Source organism: Aedes aegypti, chromosome 2, assembly GCF_002204515.2.
Source record: "Aedes aegypti strain LVP_AGWG chromosome 2, AaegL5.0 Primary Assembly, whole genome shotgun sequence".
NCBI classification, from domain to species: domain Eukaryota; kingdom Metazoa; phylum Arthropoda; class Insecta; order Diptera; family Culicidae; genus Aedes; species Aedes aegypti.
The window spans coordinates 231,454,598-231,478,423 of NC_035108.1; the positions used below are offsets into that span (position 1 = coordinate 231,454,598).

General features: G+C 34.7%; 1 protein-coding gene and 1 long non-coding RNA gene across 4 annotated transcripts in view; both read left to right on the top strand.

The window, feature by feature from the left end:
• The window catches only part of LOC5574378 (sodium/hydrogen exchanger 9B2), a 51,763-nt gene that overhangs the window by 13,867 nt on the left and 14,070 nt on the right, over positions 1-23,826 (top strand). The window contains exon 1 of one of the 3 annotated variants that reach the window (XM_021844387.1): positions 4,386-4,623. The exons of 1 other annotated variant lie outside the window; for it this stretch is intronic. In XM_021844387.1, the coding sequence (XP_021700079.1) occupies positions 4,610-4,623 (14 nt within the window). In that variant the 5' untranslated portion in view covers positions 4,386-4,609. Of the gene's footprint in view, positions 1-4,385; positions 4,624-4,687; positions 4,707-23,826 lie in introns of those variants that run through there. One more of the 3 variants, XM_021844389.1, reaches the window with a different exon arrangement.
• Positions 16,961-17,714, top strand: LOC110676453. The gene is made up of 2 exons (XR_002500403.1): positions 16,961-17,474; positions 17,680-17,714. It is a non-coding gene; the product is annotated as an uncharacterized LOC110676453 (long non-coding RNA).

A 23,826-nucleotide genomic window follows, 5' to 3' on the forward strand; every position in this document is an offset into this window, starting at 1 on the left:
ACCATCCAAAGTTTGTTGAATAAAGTGAACCTTTCGCAAGTCTACACTTGTAGTGTCGAACCATTCAAAGTTTTTTTTTCTTAATTACAAAAATAAAGGTAAAATGGAGTTCTGAAAAAAAAATGTTGAACATAAATAAATCATGAATCAGAGTTTGTGTCGACACTCACAGTGACGAACCATCCATAGTTTGTTGAAAAATCATATTTACATCCCACCATTGTAACGATTAAATGTGCAGTCATACATATTTTATAGATTAGAAATAGTAGCATGAAACGAGCTCACCAATTGATCCGTTATCCTTGACTGAGCAGCCACAATCCACTTTCAGCTTCACTCGTTTGCTCGGCTATAAAAAAGCACTCAGAAAAAAAAATAGGCGCGCGACCCGAAAGGAAAAAAACGGACGACTGCTCGGGCTTTCTTGACGCACTGCCCAGGAGCAAGCGTCAAGGTCGAAGGATCAAAAAGAACGAACCGATCGCGGCACTTTTTAACTTCCTCCAACCGAACTCACCGATCACGCCACTTTTTCACTTACTAGACCGACGCGCGACATGTTTGATCCTGCCCTCGTCGCACGCCCCGACAAAAGCAACTGTCAAGGTCGAAAGATCAAACAAAACTAACCGATCGCGGCACTTTTTCACTTACTCCAACCGAACTCACCGATCACGCCACTTTTTCACTTACTAGACCGACGCGCGACATGTTTGATCCTGCCCTCGTCGCTCGCCCTGGCAAAAGCAAGTGTCAAGGTCGAAAGATCAAACAGAACTAACCGATCGCGGCACTTTTTCACTTACTCCAACCGAACTCACCGATCACGCCACTTTTTCACTTACTAGACCGACGCGCGACATGTTTGATGCTGCCCTCGTCGCTCGCCCTGGCAAAAGCAAGTGTCAAGGTCGAAAGATCAAACAGAACTAACCGATCACGGCACTTTTTCACTTACTCCAACCGAACTCACCGATCACGCCACTTTTTCACTTACTAGACCGACGCGCGACATGTTTGATCCTGCCCTCGTCGCTCGCCCTGGCAAAAGCAAGTGTCAAGGTCGAAAGATCAAACAGAACTCTCATCGAATAATTTTTAGTTTTTAACAGAAAAACTGTTTTTGAAGTTTCGATGATGACGATGATTACGATGATGGAGCGTTGAACGTTAATTGACTTTGAAATCAACGGAAAATCCTACTCGAGCAATTTTTTCAACAGTAGTTCAATAGCTCAAACAGTTCTCAATAGCTGTCGAATACCTCAATAAGGTAGTTTTAATTATTTCAAACATAAACAATACCGTAATCCGGGGGCAAATTGATCACTCTTTTTACAACTTTTTGATGTGTTATCCTTCGGAATTTAAATATTGTCAAATACATTTCGACAAAATCAGTGCTCAATTGATCTTTATCAGTTTATGTAATCGACTTTTCAGGAAATAATATTTAACATATCATAAAAATAATTTTAATATCAAAAAATTAAAATGACACTTCTGGGCGAAATTGATCACCATATCGCAAAGCAGATTTTAGAATTCAAATTTTTCCTATCTACTAAATTTGTGTCTCCTGAATCTGAAAATGATGTCAAAATTCTTATAACTCGAGTATTTGATCAGTTTATTGCAAAATTAAACTTTAAAAATCTGCCTAATACGCCTAAATGTAGGCAATTTCCTTTGAATTAAACACATTATTTGAGATAAAACGGTTTTATGAGCAAAAAACTATATTTGCTATGCTGTATGGTATCAAAAATCAGTTCAGTAGTTTGTACTTAAGCTTACACAAAACAACTCTTAAACACTCAAAGTTAACATGTAGGCAAAGCACCAGTGGATTGTTTAGCACAGTCATTTCTAACTGTATTGCGTACACCTTCAAAAAGTGTGAATATTTCTGTGCAAAACTGACCCTAATAAAAATCAAATACCGTCAGTGACATAAGTTAGTAACCAAATGCTGATTTTCCATACAAAATGCCCAAGTTTGGGGTGCTGTATCTCAGCTTCTGGTAGTCCGAATTGGCTGAAATTTGGATGACGAACTGCCTGTAAGGGAATTATTGCATTGCAGTCATTTTACATAGAGTTTCAGAGGGTTGTTCAGAGACAAAAGTAAGTAACCGAGAGACTTTTTAATTTAATTCAGTTGAGCAAAACGAATGCGAAAGTAAGGAGTATCATTGTGACACTTCATCTCGGAGCTGTTTTCGTTCCAATCGAGAGTATTTGAAGCTTTATATTCGAATATTAAAAAATAATGAGATTTTAGCACTTTCAAAACGCTCACAAACTTTTGCTATCACTATTTCCTGAAATTATAATGAGTTCGGTACGTATGCTTGATGGCCTAGCTATAGTAGAACGGTATCAAACCTCATAGCAAAAAAAAAACAGTTTTACAATTTGGAATCATTTTTGTAATCGAAGTCACAAATTCCCATATAACGTTAAAAGCCTAGAGGTATGCAACACCTCATGTACTTTACGGGATTCATTCGATTTATACTCATTCATGTTCCAAAAACGATTGATTTATGGTGAATTCAATGTCGAAACATGATTATCGACAGATATCTATTCAGAGTTATAATTTTATACCCATTATTATCAACTTGTAATGGTGTTTGTCATGTTTGTTTTGACTTAAAACACTTTTAAAGGTGTTCATTGTTCAATAAATTATGTATTTTAATTGATAGAATTATTTATTAACATTTTCCAATCCAATTCAAACTGTGATGATGTCAAACAATAGTTTCATGTGCTACTCATTATCAATGTTATCGCAATACAAACTATAGATTCATTCAGATCGAACAGTTATGCAATCTTTCATGTGCAATCGGAAACTAACATACCAGTGCTTGTTTTACAAATAAAAGATAAAATATTTAGATTTTCTTTAAAAAAAAACTATCAAAGTTACCTCGTTTTATGGTATGCATTTAGTTTTAAGTATAGAAATATAACAAAAGATACGTTAATGATGTGAGGTTTTAGCAAACGCACTCAACCAGCAGCTGCAAGATTTCAATAGAATTCTGCATGAAAACCTTACAAATATTATAAAATATTGTTACTCATACAAGAAATATAAGACAATCATAGATTTTTTTTATTTTCACATCTTACATTTTCTGTATGCGTTCTAGTTTTGGATGTAGACGCACCGTATATCTTCCTCCATCTTTCAATCAAAACAAATGTGAATGACAAGACCAGCTAGAGTGAAAATACCATACAAAATCGAAACAGTACATTGCCCTATATAATTGTATGGCTGTTTATTTTAGTGATTGTATGTAATAACATAATTGTCTGCTATTATGAAAAAGCTTCATGTTCAATAACGAACTCCAATGATTTCAATTATTCAGTAGAATTGGAAAAATTGATGGAAATTTGATAAGTTGTAGTATGTTTACCTTAATAAATTTATGTAAAAATGTGATGTCGTTAATAAACGGCATACCACCATGGGCTGGTCACATTGTGTGAATGTAGGTAGAAATTATTAACAGTTGTTTAGAGAGTAGCACTGAAACATTCAAACAAATGATTTTTTATCAAAGAAGATCAATCACAAATTACGTAATTGTTTAAGAGGTAGAGAAAATGACAATTTTTTCTATATATACTTTTTATTTTTGAAATGTGAATTCAAAATTGTACAAAGACAGAGATGAAATTTGAAATGCATCATGAGAACGATTACTTGTCTATTTTTATTGAATTTCACTTGTTATTTCTAGCAATTATTATTATTAAGTGCTTTTCTGCCATGCATAACAATAATAACATAACATATTTACAATTTCGTCAATTATTGAAAGCTTATGTCATTAATAACTTATCAAAAATATATTTTGAACATGTTTCATTTCTCTTTACGCTTGGAGTGAAACTTTCAGTTAATATTAAGGGTGATGTGAACGTACCATTGAATGTACGTTTTCTTCCACATGAAACTGGATGAGCCCTCTTCCGCCTTATGTATACACTAGCAAATATGTTGCCAAAATGTGACCGTGTTGTTTGATTTGCAAAATATTGACATTTGAAACTATGTTGAACAATTGTTTTAACTTTTTTTTTAGGTCCCACTTGCCCCGGGGTACCTTATTATTATCATGTCCATTAGAGTCTTTTAGCCCTGATTCATCTCCGTCAGCCATACTTTTGCACAGTCAACTCTAGATGATAAGTGAAATATTCTGTACCAAATGAGCCCCACCCCAAATAATCTTCTAGCTACTGACCTGACTGATTAGAACACACGCATTCCTGGCAAAGCCCTGTAAAGCCTGAAATACAATCGGATGACCAATTAGGAGACCTAAGTTTATAAATAATGGGTCAATTTCGATCACTCATTGAGTCTACTTTGGTCTGCCTAGAAGTGTACATCGTGGAATCGGTGATGCTAGGAAAGCCTCTAGTGTACTCGAGTCTAAGTATCGCGTGATTCTAAGCCCTAGTATTTCGCGCCCAGTGGACGCTGCTACTCCGAGTGCATAGTGATTCGTGCATCCAGACTTGATCTATTCGTTACAGTTGTGTGATTATATGGAGTAGAACATCATCTGAAGTCATGTTGAAGAAATCGTAATTATACCATTTTTAATTAAACAGTTCAATTGTTTCGAACCGGAACAATGGAACGACTGATTTAAATAAGGTACCGTGGGGTAAGTGGATACAGAAAAATCAATAGTCAAGTTCATTACTATGTACAGCTAACGTGAATAATGTAATTCAAACTTTTTTCTGTGGATAACAAATGAGGGGCCAATATACTTCAAATCATCGATTATTTGGATTTTTCTGATTGTTATGTATTGAGTATGAGGGACTTAAAAATTTGCGCCAAATAATCCAATTGAACCACCATGGTGGGGTAAGTGGATCACCAATAGGAAAAAATCTGTTCTCAAAACAAATGTGATGTTATTATGTATAGTAAGAATGATATTACTCTCGTTCTTATTATAAGTGCCAATAATGGTACATTTTAATACTCTAAAATTGAAAAGTATCTTTATTATTCAAAATATATTGAAAAATATGAATACATTAGTTTACACTAATTCGCACAACGAAAAAACATTGTAACTAGAATCATTTGTAGAAAATTCATCCATTTATACACATAAGTTATACAGAAGTATTTTAGGATTATTCCTAACGATGTTTTTGAAAAACACTCGTAGTTTGAAAATATTAGTTACATTTATTTTTGAATAACAAATTGAAATCTTTTTATTCTATTTATGAATATGTTTGTATCATCTGTCTAGAATAATTTATATGGTCAAATAAGGTACGATAATAAGATTTCAAGTGAAGAGTTAGTATATTTTGCTCTTTTGCAACTCAGCTTAGATACACCACGAAAAATTTCGTGTGAGTTTTGAAATAATTATTTATTTATATTTTTTATACCAGAAAGGTTAAAAAAACTTTTAGGTGGATTAATTCAAATTCTTTTTGGCCAATTTGGCAAATTTAAGCTGGGAATGAAAACAAATAAAGGAAAACAACATTTGCAAATATTTAAACTTATTAAAATTCCCGTAAACAGTCTGCCAATAAATGATAATAATACTTGATCCACTTACCCCACACCATTAAAAAGTATGGGTAAGTGTACCATGTACAATATATCTGTATTTATTTATAAAAATCACATATTTTTCATTGTGATTCATTCAATTAGAACTGAAATGCTCACCATGTGTCGAAAAAACTAATAGAATTCGATTTTAGACAGAGATACAATGGATTTTTGATTGATGGAAATCAATTTTGAAATTAATTAATTTTTGCAGCTAACAAGTTTGCTTGTATTAGTGTACGTGTAGTACCAGTTTTGCAATAGTATGAGTGTGGACATAAGAATATATCCTAAAACGAAGCAATGGTGCGAAAACATTCAACATATTCAAGTATTTATGCTTAATATTGACGAATGATCCACTTACCCCACTGATACACTTCCCCCACTGTACCTTAAATCAAGTGAGAAAAGCAGAGATTTCCCTCGGTATTCGGTGTGTGATAGCACACTCACATAATATGCTCGAGATACGATTTGTGCGAATAAATTAAACGAAGATGAAACCTAGGATTCAAAGCCACAGCCAGTTCACGTGCAACAGTTTTCGCGTCTCGACACCGCTAATTTTCTCTATAAACAGTGCGATAGCAACTCACTCGGCTGCCTCTTCCTTATGAACTGTGCATTGGAATTTTGTGGAATGAAAATGAACCCACATCAAAGGTGTAATTATTCACAATTCCGGAACACAGTCAAACCTGAGCGTAAAAATGCACGCAGAAACGCGGCATATTTCGGAGCCGCATCGTATTGATGAAATGTCCCTCCAACAACACAATCACCTATTTAAAAATGTTTCAATATTTTGAATTTTTGGTATGTATTCATCACCTATTTTGTGCCAGGCGTAGGTCTATCGATCGTATTTAAGGATACTCTCTGATACGTGGATAAGAAAGCTGTAGCTTTCGAAAAAAAATGCGTTTATTTAACAACCTTGATATGCGACATTTGATGCTAGAACTATAAAAATTTATTAAGCCATCTGAATTCGAAGACACAAATTTTAGTATTTAAAACTAAATAAATAAAAATGGTCAACTTTGGAGGGTTATCTTTGCATTTTTATGCATTTTAAAAGAAATTTGGAGTACATTGGATATAACTTGAATTTCGCCATTTTTTTTTTTTGAGTAAGTTTCTTTACGGGATCAATGAAATTAACGGTTTGAGCAAAGTAAACTTTTCAAAAAATTTTAATTTCGACATAACTGAGAAAAATATAAAGATCTCGCTTTATGTTATCTTTAGCAAGGTTAAAAATTTTGACGATAATAAAAAAATGCTTTAGATACTTTTTGTTTCGGATTTTAAGATTCTGTGATAAATTTATCATACTTTTGTCGAATACATTCCTTTGCTCAAACCCGTCTAAGAAAAATATAGAACGGTATATTGAAATTTCAGACAGCTTCAAATTCCAGACACTCTACTTTGCGTAAAAAGAAACAGGGGGTGGGTAGGTGTTAAAGTTCATACAAAATTTGTATAATATTCATACAAAAAGAGTTACGGGGGGTCCCATCAAAAAATGGCCATTTTTGGCGTTATGAAATAAATTAATGAACCCTTTCAAAACTTGCCATTCAATAGTTTCCACTTTAAAGGCTTGTGTTTATAAGTAATTTACAAAGATATCCATGAAATCCCTAGAAGTCTCTCTAATGGTTTGGTAACTCCAATTGATGGTTTGACTTTTTTAGTTATGATTTTCATTATGTGGTAAATATGAGGTAAATGAAATGAGGTAAATATTGCGCATTTCTTTCACTACTGGACTATCGCAAAAGTTTTTACAAGTGCGGAAATGCTAAGAAAAGTGCGCAATTGCGTCAAATCGAGTCGGTGTCTTCAGCGGGGTTATTCCTCGCAGTCCAAAGAATAAGTGCTCTGAAGACACCAACATGATTTGATGCAATCTCGCACTTTTATTCGCATTTTCGCACTTATGGACCCGCACTTCGCAGTCCAGTAGAGAAAGAAATAAGGTACCGTGGGGTAAGTGGATACAGAAAAATCAATAGTCAACTTCATTGTTATGTACAGCTAACGTTAATAATGTAATTCAAACTTTTTTCTGTGGATGACAAATGAGGGACTATTATACTTCAAATCGTCAATTATTTTGATTTTTCTGATTGTTATCTATTGAGCATGAGTGACTTGAAAATTTGCGCCAAATGATCCACTTGCCCCACCATGGTGGGGTAAGTGGATCAACTATAAAAAAAACTCTATTCTCAAAACAAATGTGATGTAATCATGTATAGTAAGAATGATATTACTGTCATTCTTGTTATATGTGCTATGTTATATATTTTGATAGCTTTAAAATTAAAAAAATCTTTATTTTATCAAAATATTATGAGAAATATTACGGTTCTTTTGAAAATTTTCCGTTCTGCGGTAGCCGCCAAGTTCTACCGCAGCTGTCAAAGTTCTACCGCAGGCTTGAAAATCATTGAATCATTGAACGAAACCATCTAATCAAAGTATGCTAGTAGAGTCCAAAGCTTGTATAAACAACAGAAAACAATAGTAATTTGCGTGGTTTCCAAGGTATCATCGCTGCCGGTCGATGATGCTTTGTGAAAATCAGTAATGTGGCAGCTGCGGTAGCTTTCTGTTCAACCGTAGAACGGAAAGTTATCTCTAAAATTGCAATATTTGTACATTAGTTTACACTTATTACAACAAAAATAAACACTGTAACTAAAATGTTTTGGAGAAAATTCATCCCTTTTATACACCCGAGTTATGCAAAAGAATTGAGGATCATTCCTAACGATGTTTTCGAAAGACACTCGTAGTTTAAAAATATTAAATACATTTACTTTTGTTCAACATACTGAAATATTTTTATTCTATTTATGGAAATATTTATATCATCTGTCTAGAACAATGGATATGGTCAAAAAACGTACGATGATATACTTTCAGCTGGAAAATTTGTTTATTTTGCTATTTTGCATTTCAGCTTAGAAAAACCAAAAAAAAATTGTTTAAATTTTTCAATTTTCATTTTTTTTTTTTTTGTACTAGAAAGACTGTACAACACTTTAAGATGGAATAATTGAAATTTTCTCAGGTCAATTTGGCAAATTCAAGCTAGGAATGAAAAATGTAAAAGGAAAACAATACTTGATGACACTAAAGCTTATTCAAATCCGCGTAAGTAGTCTGCCAATATTTGATAACAATGGTTGATCCACTTACCCCATCCCATTAAAAAGTGCGGGTAAGTGTATCATGACCAATATATCTGTATTTATTTACAAAAATTACATTTTTTCATTGTGATTCATACAATTAGAACTGAAATGTTCACTATGTGTTGAAAAAACTAAAAGTATTCGATTTTAGGCAGAGACACAATGGATTTTTTATCGACAGAAAACAACTTTAAAATGAATTGATTTTTGCAGTCAGCAAGTTTGCTTGTGTTAGTGCACGTGTAGTATCAGTTTTGCAGTATTATCAGTGTGTTCGTGGGAATATAACCTAAAAATGAAGCAAAGGTGTGAAAACATTCCGAATATTACAGTATTTATTCTTATTACGGACGAATGCTGCTATTATACCAAATAAATCTTACTCTATTATTTCCAATAAGTAGTTTGTATTCAGCAAAAACTAAGTTTTTTTTTTTTTTTTTTTCTGTTCGGATGCGCCACTGCGACCAGTATTTAGATCTATTGTGGCATTACCCGTATCCTTAGTGTATAGTGCATGTCGCATTACTCCATTTCCATTGATAGGTAATGAAGCATCGATTTCTGTACAGTTCTTGTTTTGATTCCTCAGATATTGATACAAATCGACTATGATGAAAAGGTCCCGCTATTTATACCCTTCATAGAAATTTACATCTCAGCGAAGGCGCGCCCCTCAGCAAACATAATCGATTAAATTTCTGACGAACCAAATCGGTACTACTGATATTTGACCATGCAACGGAACTCTAGTCACATCCTTGTTTCGCTTTTAGTTTAGTCCCAGAAAAATACTAGAAAAAAAGGGGCTTTATGTTAGCAGCAAAACCGAATCAAGCTAGAAAATTTGTTTAGTAATCAGAATTCACGTGAGTCCTTGAATTACCAGTACTTACAGTCCTTGTTGAGTTAATACTCATGATTGTTATCCTGGCTTCAAGTGTAGTCTCGGGACTGACCAACTCCGAGTCTTTAACCATCTGCTAGGTAAAATAGATTAATTTTCAGAAACTGTTGCCAGTAACAAGGACTTTGTACCGCGAATCATTGAATTACCAGAACATATTACCCTAGCCCGACAAACAAGATGAGACTAGGGTTCAAATTGGTAGATCTTACCCCGTAACGCACCACGAAAAGGTGATCTACCCGCGTTACGGGTAAAAAACTAAGTTAGTACCGCCCTAATTTTTGCATATGTATCAATAACTGAACGTAAATATACTCAATCACATCCGTTTTTACAACAACATTCCACTCAAAACGTAATCGGATTCGATCGACGAAAATGCCAAGAAACCCATTTCGACTACCAACACAAAACATGGAGCAAATTGAACTTTCTCTTAGATTCAAATATGACGTCCAGAATTTTTCGGGATACACCCCATACATGCTATAAATCGTTGCAACATATTTTTTGACATGAAGGTCAGGAGCTATTCATCTAAGTACCATTGATTCACAGCTCGATTTTGATGAAAAAATGTTTTGCTTGAAGTATATCCTCCCTTGTACCTTTAGTAAACTCATTGTTCCTATAGTAGCACTATCAAGGGAAGCAGTTTTACCAGATGATAACATAAATTTCGTAACGGGTGTCCTTAAGCAAACTGCTAAAAAGGCATATGCGTGAGGCAAAATTTTCAAATGATCATATTTCGAAACTTATTTCACGAATATTTTTATCAATTTTAGATAATCATCAAGAACAAATAGGTTTATCATTCTTGTGAATATTAATCGTTGCATTCTAGTGAAACAATAAGATAAATCTCTTTTTGTTCTCACTATTGCCATAATTGGTTCTTCCACCCTAATTGTAAAAACAATATGTTTGCGAAAGAAAGACTGTCTTTCGTTATATTCTCTGCCGACTATTAGGCAGCATTCATTTATTATGCTACGCTAAAATTGTCAATTTTCGACTTCCTCCCTCTCCTCCTTAACACTGTTTGTATGAATATAATCAAATGTTTTGTATGAACCGTAACGTCAAGCGGCCTGTTTCCCCTCCCCTAGAGCGTCACGTTATTTGCGGACGGCATCTTACGATGCTACAGCAGCTCTTCTGTCAATTTGTGCAATTCTAAATGTTGCAGTAGAAACATATTTGTTTTTTTTTTCATCATCCAATACCAAAAGAATACTTAAATTCTTTGAAAAAGCCTCTATTTTGAAGATGGGAACATTTGTCAAGTTTATTGAGAAATATAGTTAAATTAAGGTATACCGGGGAAAGTTGCAACGAGTGTGTTCTTCCCTAACACATTGCATCATTTGTTAACTTTATTTTATTGGGATGCATATAATTATTCTAATTGGTATTTTGGAATAAGAACTAATCCAAATATTAAATTTTTCGGTCCCTCATGTCATGTCATGGCATTATTAGATTCAAGTAAGTTTATTGAGGCCAGCCCAACATAATTTCAATTTTCTGTTAGTTTTGTAAATTTCCAAGATGCCATAAATGTAAAGTGTTATCAAATTAAACCATACATTCAAAATGATAATAACAAAATTATATACTTTATTGCACATTATATACTTTTTAAATTACCTTACTTCTGTTTAAATGTCATATTCTAAGCAAATTGAAACATGTGTCCAAATAGAATTGAATGATGGAATTTAAATTGACAAAGTCGCATCATTGTAATACATTAGATGAAGGTTTTAAAATGATTATATTCGATTTTAAAAAGCTGTTGGATGGGAGGATTTATTATTGATGTATACATATATTTTGTTTTATAAGGCATATGTTCAGCTACACGTTTCTTACTGAAATACTAAATATTAAGATTAAAAATGTTGTTCATTGGATTAAGGTACATAATATTGTATCAGAAACATCAGGAGATATTTTTCAAATACCATAAATTAACCAGAACGCTACAAATCGAATCCAAAACCAGGACATGTCCTGCTGAATCAGGATTGATGGTAACCCTAAACAAACTGAAAGATGCATTATTTTGAATCTCATAATCAATTGTGATATTTATTTTTGATTTAACCAGTAAAAAAGAAGGCTGTATATTAAAACCACAAGTTTGTAAGATTTTGTACAATTATTCCCATAAGCGGCTGATACTAATGGCCCAACAGGCGCTCACGAGGTCTTGTGATTTCAATATAATGAAGAAGAAGAAGAAGAAGCAGAATGCTGCCAGAAAATATTCGAACGAAAAATATTGTAATTTCACATGAAAGTACAATATTTCCACCAGTAAGCAGAAATAGGGGCATGAGCGGCTACTGGTACTCTGATGATTATTTGTACAAATTTTTGAAACCCCTCTCATCGTATCAACATGTGTACTCGAAGGTTTCTAATAAAGAGCTTTTGGTTTATTCGGAAATATCATAAGTTTGAAGATGGAATTTTGGAAGCATTAAGGGAAAGCTTACCTTTTTACAAGTATGAAGATAGATTATCATTTTTTTTTTCAATCTACTACAGATGACAACAGGCTTCGTCCTTTAGTTAATTTTTCAGTTAATTTATCCATGTAGCAACTTTTATAAATGTATGCAAATTTCTCCACCAACCACTCCAAGATTCTTCAGGAATGATCCCAAACAGCTCCAATAAATATTTGGCCAAAAACAATGCATCCAGGAACACCTCAAAAAAATCTTAAATTTTTCAGACATTTAACTCAGAGTCAATCTAACTCTATTCTTGAGATATTGTTTAGGTATTAACATCGATAATCTTTCTGGAATTCTTCTATAAATTATTCTATGGATTCCACTGCAAAATTCTCTTTCAAAGAACATCTCTAAAAATCTTCCGAAGTCCAGTAATTCTTCCTGACATAGTTCTGAAAGGGGGTGGGACATTTCGCATAAAGACGTTTGGCATAAAGGACATTTGGCATAATGAGATTTATATGCCTCCTTTAAAATGCTACCTGTTCTTGTATGAAACTGCTTTATGCGAAACGTCCATTATGCCATACGTCCGTTTGCGAAACGTCCTTATGCGAAATGGGTCACCCCCGTTCTGAAATTCTCAAAGAATTAACACTAACATGGTGCACTCCAAGAAATGTTTTCATAGATCCATAAATTCTACAGAGATTTATTTTACAATTACGTCCTTTATAAACTCTTCCAGAGTTTTCACACTAATTTCAGGACATTACAGGGCATTTAATGAAAAGCGGAGGAGTATTTTAGGGAGTATTTTAGGGAGTCATAAAAAACTACAGATAATCTATGAAAATATCGCTAGTGAAATTCCAGAGAATTCGTTGTTTTCCTGCAGGAATCGCTGTAGACATTCTTCTACATTGACATCCGCACTGGGCATTGACGTCCGCACTGGGACAGAGCCTGCTTCTCAGCTTAGTGTTCTTATGAGCACTTCCACAGTTATCAACTGCGAGTTTTTTTTGCCAAAGTTGCCATTTTTGCATTCGTACATCGTGTGGCAGGTACGAAAAGATCCTGGACCGACCGGGAATCGAACCCAGACACCTCCAGCATGGCTTTGCTTTGTAGCCGCGAACTCTAACCACTCGGCTAAGGAAGGCACTGTAGACATTGTTTGAAGTAACTCCTAGAAGAATACGAGGAACAGTGCATGGAAAAATATTCAAGAGAAATTCAAATTATCTTAAGTATTTCACTAACTTCCTAGAGGAATCACAGAAGCATCCTTTTGAAATTCCTAGAGTGGTACCTACAAACTGTTAAGAGTAATTTCTAGAGAAATTTCTTGGAAAATACCTGCTCTTCAGAAAATTTTTGATTGATGACATGACAAATTCCTTACATTCTTAGATAATTTGTGTTTTGATGAGGACTCAAGACTTCAGAGGATTGACCAGTTCTTCATACTATTGCAGATGATTATTGGTTGTTGGTTTCTGTTCGGACATAAATCCAATATCGCTTCAGACACAACCGGAACAGCGAACATTTAAAGCATTTAACATATGCGTGTTAATCAAAATGCCATACAGTCGAGTATCCCACAACACGATCTATTATTCTACTTTAGTACTTTTTACCAATGAACTATAGTTAAATGGCTCGAAGGTTGTTTGAAATGGTGTGTTAAATTATTATTCCACTCCACATATCGTCGTAATTTGAAGAGCAATCATATCATATGGGTACCGATATTTATATATGGCAACGAAAGTCAGTCGTTACCAAAAACTGATATTTAAGTGAATAAGACTAATAATATTACATAATTTGTCGTATTTATATCGTTGCAATCAAGTTGAAGGTACCAACCGTTCGAGTAAAGCTTCTTCTTACCTTGCTAGTAACGCCTAAGAATGTGTGGTACACATTTGATTATGGCTAAATTATAATAGGGTCCTAAAATGATTATAGAAATCTTGTTTTTATTTAATAATACGAAAGAGCATGTTACTACAACTACTTAAGCAATTTTTCCGGCTCAAATAACGGCTATATCATATTTAAACTTTGATTTAAAAGTTGGGTCGAAAAATGAACCTTGACACTTTTGATCATGTTTGACGTTCGCTTAATCGACAAAAACACCACAGGGCATTTAGTTTTAACACTGGGGTTGTTCCTATCTGACATTTCGAAAGGGACACGGAAAACAAAATACACCTAAAATTTGAGTTTAAGCCAAAAATGGGGAAAAATCTAAAAATAACATAAAAAATATTTTTTGGACTTAAACAAACGAATAAAATTAAATAATTGAGTAAACATGTGTTTTTGGCCTAAACTTAAGCGTTTGGTATTAAAATTGGGACAGGGCTTTAGGACCCTACTGCTGTGTCGTGAACTGATCGAGTGCGTCCATGAGCCTCTGTACGTGCCATAAATACTTTTGTTCTCATGACTTTTACTGTGCGCCGTGTGTTGGTGCTGTCTCGCTCGCTCTCATGGGCATTTTGAAATCATGGCGCACAGTAAAAGTCAAACGTTTTATAGCATGTATAGGCTCATGGACTTATCCACGGTCTTCTTTTATTGTCGACTTTCTTTTTTTCCGCTGTAAATGCAGGCCGTGTTTACATAAAATGACATCCGAACCAACATCCAGTGAATGAATGTTCACCGGATGAACATTGAATGGATGAATGTGCAGCGAAATTGTTCATTTTTTGTAAACACGGCCCGCAGTAAAGGTTTTCTTCCCGCTGGAAGTTGCGGCGTGACGTCATCGTAGATTAGTTCATGAACTAATTTACAATGACGTCACGCTGCTTCTTCCACCGGGAAGAAAACCTTTTACTGCGGGCCGTGTTTACAAAAAATGAACGTTTTCGTCGTGCATTCATCCACTTCATGTTCATCCGGTGAACATTCGTTGTCCGGATGTTGGTCCGGATGTCATTTAATGTAAACATTGCCCGCATTTAGAGCAGAAAAGAAAAAGAAAGTCGAGGATAAAAGAAGACCGTGGATAAGTCCATTTGTCAACGTGTCAACTGAAAATTAACATTAAGGTGAACCCTCTCGGATTCCAAAGATGGCCATCGCAATGGTCGACTTTTGCCCTTATTTACAATTTCAAAGACACTAAACTAAAGATTTATTAGATCAACGTTATTGATCTTCTTATTTCAAGTACCGTAAAACGGGGTAACTTTGATAGTTTTTTCGAAGAAAACTTGAATATTTATGCATGCTGTTTCAAAGTATTATAATTTATATTTTTTAAACAAGTACTGGCATCTTAGCTATCGATTGCAGTCGATAGATTGCCAAAAGATTTATTTTGAATGGATATATAATTTTTCATACAATTGAAAGTTGGTTTTCTGTTATGGGGTAACTTTGATAATGGAGTATGAATCGAACAAAATTGAAAGAATAAAGAACATTTATAGGGCATTGCATACCTCTAGGCGTTTAACGTTATATGGAAATTTCTGACTTAGATGACAAAAATGGTCCCAGTTTGTGAAAATGCTTTTCGCTAAGAGATTTGAGACCTTATTCAAGTTCTATGATAACTAGGCTGTCAAAAATTAGTGGCCAACTATTCAAAACCACATCAAATAGTGATCGTAGAACAGATTGTTTGTAAGCGTTTCGAAAATGCTAAAATTGTGTCAATTTTTAATATTCGTATAAAAAGCCTCAAATGTTCTTGATTCAAATGAAAACAGCTCTTACATGAAGTGTCATACTGATATTCTTTAGTTTTGCATTTGTTTTGCTTAACTGATTAACAGAAATTATGATGTTTCGATCAGTACGTGGTGGGTTACGCACTATCAAAGTTACCCGCATTATCAAAGATACCCCGTTTTACGGTACCGGTTTTTTTTTCGAAGAAAACTTGCATAAATATTCTTGCTTTTTGAAAGATTTTTACCTGTGTGGGACACTCACCACACTCACTCGGATTACTCGGGCAAATGGCCGATATTGTCCATTGCAGAGCTCAAGAACACTTACAGTTGTGTTCAGAATAATAGTAGTGAAAGCCGATTTTCATACAAAATGCTCAACTTTGGCATGTTGTAACTTTGTTTCCTTATGAGCAATCGGCATGAAATTTTGGCAGTGAACTACAAATATACTCAATTTCATTATCACACTGCCGGCTAAAAAGTTACACTGATAGGCAAAATAAAGTGCCCACCTTACCTGTTTTCGAATCTCTCTCATTGATTTGGTTCAAATCAAATTAAAGTTAACACACCTAAATCTTTTGTGATATATTATTTTTGATGTTCTTTTAAAGTTGCACTTACGAAAATTTGATAAAAAAAAGAATTTTACTCAAAGAAATAGAAAATCAATTTGTATTGAAAAAAAAAGTAGTGACAAAAAAAGTGCCCACTTCCTTCTTGGCCCCAGAAACGATGATTTAATGTTAATGTGTCGTCCTTTGGCCCTAAGGACTTGCTGGAGGCTCTTCGGCATGCTTTTCACCAGGTTTTGTAGGTGTTGTGGATCTAGTTCTTCCCAGGCGCGCTCCAAGGCTTCAAAATAATTATTTTTGTTGGTAACACCAGTTTTGTCGCCCACAAATTCTCGATGGGGTTGAGGTCTGGGCTTTGGGGAGGCCATTCCAGCGGTTCAATCATTTTCGCTTTCGCATATCGTGGCAGGTACGACGATACTTTATACCCAGGGAAGTCAAGGAAATTTCCATTACGAAAAGATCCTGAACCGACCGGGAATTGAGCCCAGACACCTTCAGCATGGCTTTGCTCAAAAAGCATATTTGTAGTTAAACTTTTACGAATAATTAGAAATAATGCAAAAGTACATACTTTTTTGAATCGCATCATATGATTTGTAAGATTCAATTTTATTTTTAGAAATCCGGAATAATGACCGAAATTTATGCAAAATTTATAAGTTATAATTACTAAAACAAAATATCAGAACATTCAGAATGGAATTTTGTTGACATCATGAGAAACAAGTAGATTCGAAAACGATTTGGATAAATAAGTAGAGTGCAATCCTTTTGCTTAAATTCCTAACTATTTTCTAACGTGATTTTTTCAATTGTAACGAAAGTTTTCTCAACGAAGTTTAGAACTAGGTTAGAATGCAATTTATAGATCTCAGATCAAGTAATAGAATTTAATTATAAAAATATTAATTCGTGAAATTACTCTATCGATCACACTGCATGGTTGGTAGTGTTTAAGGTGAAGATGAATCGAAGCCAAACTTCGAATTTTCAAGAGCATGGATCTGGCGAACCAAACATGCGTTTAAGCTGAAAACTTAATCGATTGGTCACTGGCTGGTGGTGACCAATCGATTAGGTTTTCAGCTCAAACGAATGTTAGGTTCTCCAGATCCGTGCTCTTGAAAATTTGAACTTTGGCTTCGATTCATCTTCACCTTAAGTGCCTTGAATATAGAAACTTTAGAGACATCTAGCTTGGAAAAAGAGACCAATAAGAGATTAGCCAGGAACCAAAAAGAGACCAAAAATGGACCAAACAGGAAACAGAAAATCAAAACGAAAATTAACAGTAACCAGAATATAAGAGTTTGATTCTTCATCATAGCATCAGGTCAGACATTTCTCTTATTTTGTAATTCCGCGTGACATTACGACAGTATTACTGCTCGATTTACTGATTTTTTTTATGATTTTCTCTAAAAATTTCTTGAGAATTCAGGTATTTTCCCAAAGATTCAGAGATTATTTCGAAGATTTCTCCAGAAAATCATTAAGTGATTATTTCCCGTGAAATTCCTCCAAGAATTTTATTAAGGAATTCTTCCGAACATTTTGTTTTGGCTATCCCAGGAATATAACCTGGATATTTCCTTAATTTTTCCATTACCATAAAAAATATCCTAGAGGTTCCATCAGGAATTTCTACAAAGATTCTCACAAGGGAAGGCCACGATGGTGTTACACGGGGTTTTCAACCGGACTATTTTTGTTAGATTCTACATGTCGAAATATGAAAAACCCCAAAGCCTTTCGGGTGATGGACCAGTGGTGTAGCCAGGAGGGGCTCAGAAAGGGTCGATTTTGTACGAATATAATATTATTGAGTCAATTGAAAATTTGTCAAAAAGATTTGTCTCAGTATTTATTACGATAGTAATGAACAGAATTGGCATTAATGTATGTTTGTAATGTATTTTTATGCCATTGGCGTAACTAACATGGAATATGGACACCAAAACCAATTTGGTTTTATTGAAATAGTATACCAACAAGAAACCCATCCCGATTGCGCATGGAAAAAAATACATTTTAAACATACATCAATGTCAATTCTGTTCTCTACCATCACAATAATTACTAAAAAAATATTTTTGATAATAAATCTTCGAGCTGTTTAGTAGAATACCTATAAGTAGATGAAAAAACCGAATTTAGTACTATACCATTTAATTCCACTAGAGTTGCTCTACTCTAGTGGAATTAAATGGTATAGTACTAAATTCGGTTTTTTCATCTACTTAAAATATTTTTGTCAAATTTCCAATTAGCCTAATAATATAATATACGTACAAAATAGCCCCTATTATAGCCTCTCTTGGCTACACCACTGGTCCATCACCCGAAAGGCTCTGGGGTTTTTCATATTTCGACATGTAGAATCTAACAAAAATAGTCCGGTTGAAAACCCCATGTAACACCATCGTGACCTTCCCTTGTCAGATATTTTTCAAAAAAGTCCTAAATTCCAAAGAATTTTCCGGTGATCGATTTTTCATCGATTTCCATAGTATAGCCTCCAAGATTAACGTTTGTAAGATCTCCTAGAGTAACAACTGGAGAATTCGGTTGAAGGACTAGTAAAAATAAAAATTCTACTAGTATAGTGTTCCCTGAGAAAATTACTGGAGGTAATAGCGTTGGAGTGTTAATGGATGTCCTGGAGAAAAAGTTCTGGAGAAAATCCTCTACGCATCCTTTGAAAAATTACTGGAAAAATTTCTAAGAGGATTGGTAAAGGAATCTCTAAAAGAATTTCTAGATAGATCCCTGTAGAAGTCCCTGAAAATATTCCAGTTGAAATAGGCGGACAAATCACTGAAAGATTTCAGGAAATTTTTCCTGGAGACATGTGAGACGAAATTCTTGAAGAACCTGCTGATTAGCCACGTTGAAGTCTTATAGATTTTGCATCGGAATTCACTGTAACCAGAATAAGGAAGAAAAGAGACTTCAGATACCATTATGATTAAAATGGAGACCTTATAGATCATTCATTAAAAATTAAAAAGAGACCTTTTAGACACTTGCATTGAAACAGAAACCAAGTTTCTAGAAAAGACCTGCTACCAGCCCTAAACCAATTTCTTCAACTCAAAACTGTTAAATAAATCTCTATGTTCAGTAAATTTAATATTCAAGATCACATCGAACAGGAATAGAATAAGCATAATTTGAATAAAGGTACAAATGAGACAGGAATCATCAAATGAATTTTATTGTTGATGAATAAGCCTAAAAAAACATGATTCCTGATAATGAAAACCTTAATAAAACATTAAAGATATCTAATCTATTCTAATCTTGCATAATCTGGGATAACGTCCTAAAAGCCATCGGTAACCACGTGTATAGCTCGTTGTTTTAGAGCAAATGAATGTATAAGCATCCAAACCAATACCACTGGTTGGTAGAGAATTACCATTTCTTCACCATAGAGTTGTTAACGTATAAATCTATTTGAATGCTCAGAAACAACGAGCTACACTAATGGATTTTAGGGCGAGATCATAAGTTGTGCGAGTAATGTATCAAGATGTTTTTTTTTGCTGGGAAAAGGACCTCAACAAGACAATGGCCCCAGGGCCCCCACATTTGTAAATCCGGCCCTGCCTAGACCCGAACTTATGTTTGGAGTACCAAAGTTCAAACCAATGTTTAGAAACCGGTACAACCGCACAGTACACCGTCACGAGTACGCGGCAGTATCAATGTGGTTTGCATTGTATTTTTTTCCCGTAGCAACGCGTTGTTTGCTCAGTTTGCTAGTGCTAATTGAGTGTAGTAAGCCTTACATTCGGCTTTAGTCAGTTCGTACGCACGCTTATAATTTTTTACCTCATAAAGTTCAAGTTAAGTTTTATCAGCGTGCATTCGAATTGCTTTCTTTCGGTTTGTTTTGTACCATGGTTTGAACCGATGTTTCAAACCTTGGTTCAACTCAAGTTCAAATTGCAACGCGAGTTTTTTGCCGTCGTGCGTTTGCTGTTAAACACGAGTAGAGAGATGCGAACCCAAGTTGAACATCGGTAATGTTCATGGGAAGGCTGGTCAGTTCTGCTCTGTCAGCAGGTGTCGGTTGTGCCCCAACAAGAGAAAATATTTCCAGAAAAGCTGTTGATAAATATTTATTGCCTTTTCCAATACAGTATAAATAATTGAATACTCAATCCAAAACTAAAGTATTAGACAAATTGCAGTCATTCGTCTCTCGAACCCTACTTTTAAGGTATGAATGTTCTAATTTTCGGCTAAAACATAGGGTTGTCCATATGTTGTTAGAGAATTGTTACGATGCAGACAAAATTCTCAAAATCTTCATATAAAAAATATGACATTGACCAAATTTTGTGTGGCGTAATTTATGAATTTTCTGCATGTCATAATAATTTTGCATAAAAAATTGAGCATATTTTACGATGTGTAGATGTTGAATGTTCATATAGTGACTGTTAAGCCTTCGTTTTTTTTTTTCAATATTAGAGAACACTAACTTTCTGTTATTCTCGAACTTTTTCCGAACAATGTGTGTTAATTTGTAAATGCAAAATATTATTTTATGCTCTTTTTAAATTATGATCGGATACACAAACATGGTTTCTATCAAAGAATAGAAACAGGTACTCATTTTTGTTTTTCTTGGGTTTATAAATCAATTTAAGGAGATGCGTGCTTAACTGCATTTGTAATTGCATTGAAAACTGCAAAATACGTTATATGTTTTTTGGTCATTTTTTTTTTGTTTATAAAAAGCATTTTTATCCATTTTATGTAATTTAGGATAAAAAAAGCATTCGAAAACATCGAGGGTGGCGCGAATTGCCCCCTATGCGCAAATTACCCCCAGTTCCCCTACCACCTTCAGAAATGACGTGAGTACCAGGTCTCTACGCACCACCTGTTCATCGATTTCAAAGCAGTATACAACGGTTTTGACCAGCTAAGAATAAACCACAAGCTCGCCCAACTCTACAGTGCACCTAGTATCCTGAAGGTGTCTAAAGCAGGAAGGATACGCTGAGCAGGGCATATTGCAAGAAAGCTGGACAACAGCTCTGAAAAGATGATATTTGCTTCGAATCCGGTCGGATCGAGCAGGCGTGGGGTGCAGTCAAGGAAAGAGAGAGGCAGCTATGAACCTAGTGAATTTAGCGAAATATTGTTGGCGAGGTTTTATCAAGTTAATTGATGTAGAACCTAATAAATAATAATAATCCTGAAGGTCTCTTATCAAATATACTCCTACGGTTGTAATTGGTTTGCGAATTGTTCCACAAGTGATGAACGTTCAAGTCACCAATGACAAAAAATAGACTTAATGCGAGTCAATTTCCGCTAGTCGGTTTAAGGCGAAGTAGGCCGTCATTGAAATTTGTACGCGTCGTTGATGATTGTTGCTAATTCATCTCACGATTTCGAATCAAAGAAAATCAGTTGGTTTTGCACTGACACAGCTGAAAAAGTATCAGTATACTTTATCCATGTAAGCGTGTACAGTGATACTTTTTCAAGTTAATATAAACTATAAAGACTGAGTTTTATCACTTTGAAATGCAAGCTGAAAAGTCATCATTGTTGCCAAAACGAATGACGGGCTACTTAACCTTAAAGCAAATGAGCTCAAAGCTGACAAGTACATTGAGAAGGCAAATAGGCAGCTATCCAATTAAATTTACCAAGTTGTGTTCCGCCAGAAACACCCAAAATTTCAAAACGTTTGATTTCAAATAGAGAAAAATGTTGACGTTTTAAGGTGAAGATGCATCGAAGCCAAACTTCGAATTTTCATGAGCACAAATCTAGAGAACTAGACAGCCGTTTGTGCTGAAAATTCAACTTACTAGTCACTCGCTGGTGGTTATCAATCGATCAAATTTTCTGCAAGAACGGTTGTCAGGTTTCCTAGATTTGTGCTCTTGAAAATTCAAGCTTTGGCTTCGATGCAACTTCACCTTAAATGCCCATTAATAATTATAGCAAGTCCACTACATGCTTCATCTGGGCGATCTATTCGAAAAACAAGAATGTTAGGATATCTTTTGAGTTTGGATGCAGGTTTCAAATAAGTTTCAGTAATAATTGCTATGTGCATGTTATAAACCGTTAGAATTAAAAAATGCATTTTTATTCTTTCAGGCGTTACATCCCATCTATAACAAAGCTCTCTTCTCAGCTTAGTGCTTTTATGAACACTTTCATAGTTATTATATATGGTATGAAGAAAACCAAGATACTTTAAGCCCCAAAAATATGGAGATAATTTACAACTTCAAAATCTTCTTGATCGACGGTTTTTTGTTAAAAAGCACAATATTTTAACGTTTTTCAATGAAATACGATTCGTAACCAGGTATAATACTGATATAATACCAAGTATAATACTGGTTATCGTTCTTATGAAATATTGACCACAAGTTCTTCTGCAATTCACAAGGGAAAGCTATCCAAAATGAGCATGCAATTGAAAATTTCATAAAGTAGGTATTAATTTCCATATTCAACCAGCTAAGCTCCCGGCTTTTGTAAGTTATATTTATCTCGGTTGGAGGTGAAATTCATGCGAATATCTTATATATTCAACTACTCCATTTGCAACAGACGTCCGACGAGATATATATCGTTGCACTTCACGGTCTCTCGACGTCGTTCATCTGATGATGTACGGACGAGCCGATAATAAGCGGTGCAAATTCCTCCAGATTGCACAGCGTGCTATCTCCCGAGATGTTTGCGTCAACAAATTGCCCGGTTGAACCAAACGAAACAAGCGTCACGACGCTCACGATCATTAAAATCAACATGTCCCAATAAGGGTGCATCAGCTCAGATGAAGCGTTATGTTTAAGTCTCGCACAAGCTAGATAACAATGATTTCATGAAATATCGAACAGTTTCGCTCCTTTTATTGATAATTCAACCTTATTCCCGAACAAATATCACAGTTCATATAATATACTGAAAGGTTGAAATTTTAAGATGTTTCATATAACATAACCATTTGATTCAGCTGTCAGTGATTTTACTCGCGTCGCGTATCATCTTGGTGACACATTTGTAAATACAACGACAGGTTATTTTTCTATCATCGTAGTTAGACATAGAACCGATCACGACATCAAATTGGCGCGAAAACTCAGGTCAGTCCGGCATATCATCAGTTCAATACTTAATTACCATAATGAGCAACACCTATCATCCCTCTCGGAAACCATCGGACGCATCGATCGACGAAACGTGCATTGTTTTATGTTTGCAGCTATTTGTATGTAAACTATTATATCTGTAGCGCTATCGATATATTCGTTAGTAAT